At 50.7% G+C, this 7,500-nt stretch overlaps 1 protein-coding gene across 1 annotated transcript in view; it reads left to right on the top strand.

Moving 5' to 3' along the window:
* Positions 1 to 6,726, top strand: part of LOC311374720 (PH domain leucine-rich repeat protein phosphatase 1-like) — a gene marked incomplete at its 5' end in the record, with an annotated part of 8,512 nt that extends 1,786 nt beyond the window's left edge. The window contains 4 exons of the mRNA XM_084490510.1: positions 1,333 to 1,446; positions 2,070 to 2,264; positions 3,314 to 3,542; positions 3,862 to 6,726. Of these exons, the coding sequence (XP_084346636.1) occupies positions 1,333 to 1,446; positions 2,070 to 2,264; positions 3,314 to 3,542; positions 3,862 to 5,406 (2,083 nt within the window). The remainder of the gene's footprint in view (positions 1 to 1,332; positions 1,447 to 2,069; positions 2,265 to 3,313; positions 3,543 to 3,861) is intronic.
* Between the last annotated feature and the right edge of the window lie 774 nt (positions 6,727 to 7,500).

The following is a 7,500-nucleotide window of genomic DNA, read 5'->3' as shown; positions in this document are numbered from 1 at the left end:
GCACGCACATACACACACACATACACATATAAACACACACACGCACACAATACACACACACACACACACACATTAGGTGCTGTAGATAAGATATAAGAGTTATAATGTGAGTGTAATCTATTTGAAGTACTGTAGTTCATTCATCAGCTGTTCATGAATAAAACACTCAGGTTGAGTCCGCGCCTGCCTCTGTATGAGACAATCTTGATCTTCATTTCTGACCAATCAGGGCACTCCTTTCCCTGTTTGGTTCATGGAATATTCCGTTCCTGTTAATCCCTCGGGGCATGTGCTGTTATCATCTCAATGGCTGGGGGCGTGTAAGGAGGGAGCAGAGAGGGACGCTTCTTTTGACGCTTGTTTATTTTCATGCTCTCGTCTGCATTTTTCCACTCTCAAATCTTACCTACAGCACTTTTAACGCTCTGCAGAAGGCCCTGACAAACAGGCCCTCCGTGCGTCTGCGGATTATTGCATTTATTGTCATTTTTTTTCCACAAACAAAACCATAAAAATCGTATTACCTATTTTATTAGAAGAAAGGTGTGTTTTCATTTTTCTCTCTTTACTTGTTTTATTAAAAAATGGGCTCGTGGAGATGTGATATGACTTTCAACTTTATTTTGCTGCATTGTATTTGTTTTCTGGGCAGCGTTAACGCAGACAGGCGCACACAACCAGGGGGCAGGAAGCATTAACAACTATCTACATGGCAGGGATTGATCCGGTCGTTAACTTAACGTCAAAAGCCAGCGATAGGAAAACCTATGTGTTGGCTGGGATATCCTACATCTGGCCGGAACATAGTTGGCTATTTAGCCATAGGCTATCCAGTGTCCGTTCTTTTCCAGGAATAACATCAGGATCCTGTTATATTTTTCCATTAGTGAGAACTATCGTGTCACTTCCATCAAGGATGTAAGAGACATCCGCTACCAAAAATAATACAGGGACAGGTTCTATAATGAACCACTAAAGCGCGAAAGCCAGGTTCATAAATCATAACGTTTTTTGTTACTCAGTTAACTAAAGCACTCGTTTGAACATTTCTTAGGCTCTCAAGAGGGAAAATTCTGTCATTCATTCAAATGATAGTCCTTGATTTAGTGATATTAGTACTTTGCAACAAACAAACATGGGCTAACATGGGTTACATTAATATACAAAAGAAAGACAATTCAACACATTCACCTCTAGAACTAGCATTTCCTCCTTCTATTATCAGGCCTTACAAGGACAAATGCAATACAACGGCTTATTGGCGCGTGCACATACAACCACATGCCCGTCTATTTAGTAACATCTTGTGTTGTTGTTGTTTTTTCCTCCCAGTAATATTCGCTGTTTCCGCATTGATCCGCCTCCTACCTTTTCGGCCAATGAGACGTCGGCGGGCCCTGTGGTGTGGAGCCATGGCTACACGGAGGCTTCTGGGGTCAAGAACAAGTGAGTCCACCAGGAGCTCCTGAGCAGCACTGCTGCTGGTTCAAACCACGCTGCGCTGGTTGTGGCTGAAATACACTTCAATACATTTTTACTATATTTTCTGCTTCTTGTTATTGTTTTAAGAATATGGAAACTTGCCGAGCATATTTGTGGAAGAAACTCTTTATTATTTGACATTCTGGAGCTGTTGTCATAACAGTATCTTCTGTTTATGTTATCATAAATCATATTCCGCTAGACATGGTTGAATCTCCGTTGTGTTAGCGAGTTTATACGAAATCATTGGTCATCATCGTCAAATGTGCAAATGCATGACTCGGAAGATGATAATTTTACTACAACAGAGGGCAAAGACGGCTTGACTGTTGGACAGTTAGACTTATGTAAAAAAACAAAGTTTACTCTTTGAATCTGATTGGCTGGTGTTTCTTGAACAAAGTAAAGCCCCCTTTAGGCCCCGTACATGAAAATCAATCGCCGCCCACCCCAAAGCCAAGGTGACATTTATTGCGAAATGTAAACGTCACAACCACAAGACAGCATCTACACACAGGCCTGCCCATGTCATGTTTCATAAAGGAAACTGACCACCACCAACCAACTCCCCCACCCCCGACCCCCAGACTGTGCGTGGCGGCGCTGTCGGTGAGCAGCTTCTGCGGCAGCCGCGAGGCGCTGTACGGCGTGTTCGAGGGCGACCGCAACGTGGAGGTGCCCTACCTGCTGCAGTGCACCATGAACGACGTGCTGGCCGAGGAGCTGCAGAAGACCAAGAGCGAGGAGGACTACATGACCAACACCTTCCTGGTCATGCAGAGGTACAGGGAGACACACACGCACACGTAGCATGTAGCACATAGCACGTAGCACGCACACACGAATACCCCACACAGTGCGCAGTCTGGCGTCAAAGCAAAATGTAAGCGCCCTATTATACCCACTTGTGAAGTCACTAAGGGCGCACTCTAGGCAAAGTTGCCCTGTACCGTACTCAAGTACGATTGCTCCCCCCCACCCCCCACTGTGCCGCTGGTCTGTATTCACACTAGGCAATCTCAACTGGGCCTGAGTACGGTTGCCTCTTGTCCATATAGGTTGCGTATCTGTGCGTGTGCGCATGTCGGCTCATTAGCATCTGTACCATGGCCTGAGCACACCTCTCCGAAGTGTACTGAGGCCACGGAATTGAACTGTAGTTGAGTACGGATGGCCTGCTCACACTAGCCAAACCATCTAGACTTTAGGGGGCAAACGTACTCGGGCATGGTACAGATGGCCTAGTGTGAGTGCACCCTAAGGTCCAGGAAAAGGCGGGTTTTCAAACGGCTTGTACTGGCTGATCAGGCTCACACCTGGTGGTATAATAGGGGCCCTGGAACACCGTCTCTTTCTTTCTTCTCGTACATTCACTGTGTGCCACACACGGGTGTTCAGGGAGTTTTTCCCAAAGTGAAACAGTAACCTCATTATACTGGCCGCGTATTGTATTGTGGATCACTGCAGTGTACTTGCAGTAGGACTGCAGTCCTGTGGCATCTGCAGTGTGTACTTGTGTAGCGTGTGATGTTTGATCCATATCCTAATACAAGCCAAAGCCCAAAATAAAAGTCCTACTACACTCCGCCAATGGTGAAGAGCTGTGTTAATCCTCAAATCTATGGTGGTGGATGCAAACACAGGCACTTTCACTTTTTGAACCTTAAATGGCCACCTCTGCCACATTAATTCTCAGGCGTTGGTTAAAAGATGTCCAAGTCCCCTGGTTTTATATCAAACATTTTGGCGGGAGGGAAAAGAAAGGGAGGCAGCCTTTCTTACAGCCTACAGCGCTTTTATTTTGAAACGTGTGACTTTCCCACCCTTTCAGGAAGCTGGGCACGGCGGGCCAGAAGCTGGGCGGCTCGGCGGCGCTGTGCCACATCCGCCACGACCCCACCGAGCCGGGGGGCTGCTTCACGCTCACCGCCGCCAACGTGGGCAAGTGCCGCGCCGTCCTGTGTCGGGACGGCAAGCCCATGGCGCTATCGGTGCTCCACAACGTGGGCCTGGAGAAGGAGTACCTCCGCATCCGCCAGCACAACGCCATCGTCACCGAGGTAACCCCCCCCCCCTCGATCCCCAGGCCCTCAGTTCGTTGATATGAACCGATACAGCCTAGATGTGTGGTTTATCCGTCTTACAAAAGCACGAAAAAAGACGAGTCGCTAATGGATTAAGACAACAATTGTCTGTATAGTTAAGGCAAGTTCATTTGTATAGCACATTTCATATGGTATACACAGACTCAATATGGCCTATATGGCCTCCTTCATATGGCCTCAGAGTCCATGTGATGACTCTCTAAATACCGTCCAATGTGGATGTTTTTCTCCCGCCATGCTGAGCCTTTGTCATCCCCCCCACTCCCCCCTGCAGGACAACAAGGTGAACGGCGTGACCGACTCCACCCGCATCATGGGCTACTCCTTCCTCTACCCGGCGGTCATCCCGCGGCCCCACGTGCAGACGGCCACGCTCACGCCCCAGGACGAGTTCTTCATCCTGGGCAGCCGGGGCCTGTGGGACGCCGTGTCCCCGGAGGAGGCGGTGGAGGCGGTGCGCAATGTGCCCGACGGCCTAGCCGCCGCTAAGAAGCTATGCACGCTGGCGCAGGGCTACGGCTGCACCGACAGCCTGAGCGCCGTGGTGGTGCAGCTCAGCGTCAGCGAGGACTGCTGCTCCTGCTGCTGCTCCTCCACCTCCTCCTCGGAGCCGCCGCACCCGCACCCGCACCCGCCCAGCCCCGGCCTGGGCCACCACTACCACCCCGGGATGCCCTCCTCCTCCTCCTCCTCCTCCGCCGCCTCCTGCTCCGTGGCCGCCGCCGTGGCTGCCGCCGCCGCCGCCTCCTCCGCCAAGGAGCGGCTCCCCCGGCCGCCGGCCTCCTCCTGCAGCGAGCTGAGCAGCGAGGTGAGCGCCAGCGAGATGAGCAGCGAGGTGGGCTCCACCGCCTCGTCGGACGAGCCGCCACCGCACCACCCGGGCTCGCTCGCCCTGCTGACGGAGCAGCAGGGGCCGCACGGGACGCAGCAGCAGCTGCAGCACCACCACCACCAGGCGGCCGTGCATCTCGCGCCGCACGGCCTCACGCTGCCGCCGCCGCCGCACCACCACCACCAGCTGCTGCTGCACGCCGCCAGCCCCGGCCAGCACTGCCCCTACCAGGCGGGGGCGGAGCGCGGCTGCTGCGCCCTCCACCCGGCCGAGGGCGGCGGCGGCGGCGGCGGCTCCTCCTCCTTCCAGCGGCAGCTGTCCAGTGCCACCTTCTCCAGCGCGCTGTCGGACAACGGGCTGGACAGCGAGGACGAGGAGCCCATTGCCGGCGTCTTCTCCAACGGGAGCCGCGTGGAGGTGGAGGCCGACATCCACTGCCTGAAGGCGGGGCTGGCGTCCTCGCTGCCGGGGCCCCCCCCACCCCACCACGGTGCGCCGCGGCCCTGCACCCCGCTCCCGGGCGGCCAGGAGGCGGGCGCGCTGCTGCTGCTGCTGCCGCCCCCTCACCCGCCGCCCCCGCCTCCCTCCACCCCGGAGCCCCCGGGGGAGGCCGACGGGGGCGGGCCCGACAGGGAGGAGCCGTGGGCGGCGGCGGCGGCGGCGGCGGCGGCGGTGGCGGCGGGGGGTGTTGTGTGCGATGGGGCCAGGGGGACGTGGTGGGCGCCGGGGAAGCAGCGGCGGGGCAACGGCTCGGTGGCGCCGCAGGAGAAGAGCCACAACCTAATCGAGGTGGCGGCCGACGCCCCCTGCAGGAAGCCCGGCGGGTACTTCACGGCGCCGGCGCAGCCCGACCCCGACGACCAGTTCATCATCCCCCCCGAGCTGGAGGAGGAGGTGAAGGAGATCATGAAGGAGCACCAGCAGAAGCAGCAGAAGCCCCCCGAGAGGACCGAGCCGCCGGCCGACTACGACGACACCCCCCTCTGAGGCCGCAACCCCCGCCCTCCCCCCGCCCAACAGCCCCTCTCCCCCCCTCCACCGGGTTGCCACGGTGACCGCCAGCTCTCCCCCCCCCCCCCCCCGCTCTGCCACTTTTGAGTTAGCATCGCTAGAAACGCGTCGCATCGTTAGCGTCGTGTGCTAGCACCGCACCGCGCCGCCGTCATCGCTCCGGGGACGGCTTCACGCGGCCGTGCGGGGATCGCATTATACTTTACTTACTTCACTGCACTGTTCGTTTTCACCACACTCGTCACCTGCTTCCCGGGTGCTACAAAGGCACAACCGACCCGGTGGCGTCGGCACGCTAGCATCGCTCTTCGCTCCTCTTTCCCCCTGTTGGTAGCAAATTGTTGGGACAGCAAAAAAAAAAGAAGCAAACAAGCCCTTTAAATGATCCTTCTTGAAACCATTTTGGACCCATCCAAAGTGGTGCAGTTCTAAGAACGTTGTTTTCTACATTCATCCAACCACAGCCACTGGTGTCTCCGCGATCGTGCTAGCCTGCCACTGCGTGTGTTTGTCATGGGTATCGTTTCCATGTCTGTCTGTCTGTCTGTCTGTTTTTTAAGAACTGACCATATCTTATATTGTGATGTAGGGGATGTTGCTGGAAGATCTTTTTAAAACAGAGGTGCGTTGTTATCAAAAAATTAAAATATATATATATACGTATAAATAAATATATATATATATATATATATATATATATATATACACACCAATAATACCACGCTTAACTGTTGTAGATAGGGCACTTTAAAGACTCTATTTCATCAGAAAATCATGAATCTTGGCCTGTAAAACGGCATAGAATTTTTGTAGAAATTTAAAGACTAACTCCTAGGAGTTGCATACTCTTTATGGTGACTTAGTCACTTTTTTACTAATCTTCTCTGAGAGAAATTGTGATTGTTTTTTTTGTTTTGTTTTTTTCAATTATTGTAAATAAGAGAAATGTTCTATACTGACACTTTTAGAGGAACTGTCTACCTTCACGTATGTTGGTGAATGGTTTTAGCGGTAGGAAGATTTATGGTTTATGTATTGACTTAAATGGAGACCACCTTCTCCTTTATCTTTCATTCTAGTCCACCAACTCCAAAAACAGACAAACACAAACACAATCATATATATATATATATATATATATATATATATATATATATATATATATATATATTGCCTAATGCAATGTTTTAAAAAGCCCAGACACTACATAGACTATAATTACACAAACCCTATGGTTTGCTCCCTTTTGTTTGCCCTTTAGTCATCACTTTGACCTATCACAGGTTTGTTAAGGCATTAGCATACACACACACACACACACACACACACACACACACACACACACACACACACACACACACACACACACACACACACACACACACACACACACACACACACACACACACACACACACACCACGAGTTTTGAGTGCCACTGTTCTCCTGCTGTAACTGTTATCACCGGCATGACTGTGTCAAGTGAAACAAACCAATATATCCACATGGAAAACCAACCACAGAGCTCCTGTCTTTGGTATAATAAATCCTACATTTGTGAATATAATTCATCCTGTCCCGGACTTCTTATTTTAGACAAGTAGCAATCCAATTTTATAGGATACAGTTGCCTTTCATTTGACATAGAATGTTTTATCTTGTGTTTTTGTTTTAAAGGGTTTTATTTAATGAAGGGGGTGGAATGGAAGTATGTAGAAGGTCGGTCCACGAGAGCAGTAATTACATGACATCACCAGCAGGAGGCAATCATTTACAACCACGTGCTGTAGTCCGTACAGTAGTCCGACTCCAACACCTCTTTTGAGTCCATTATTTGCAATTAAATCACCATTCAGCTTTCGACGCCACAAAAAGAAAGACCATGCATATACATTGTACATACATATGTATGTATGTATGTATGTATGTATGTATGTATGTATGTATGTATATATATATATATATATATGTATATATATATATATATATATGTGTATATATATATATATATATATATGTGTATATATATATATATATATATATATATATATATATATATATATATATATAT

This window comes from Micromesistius poutassou (genome assembly GCF_964030765.1).
Source record: "Micromesistius poutassou genome assembly, contig: SCAFFOLD_6533, whole genome shotgun sequence".
NCBI lineage: Eukaryota > Metazoa > Chordata > Actinopteri > Gadiformes > Gadidae > Micromesistius > Micromesistius poutassou.
Note: the sequence above shows the minus strand (reverse complement) of the source record. Positions and strands in the feature narration are given on the sequence as shown.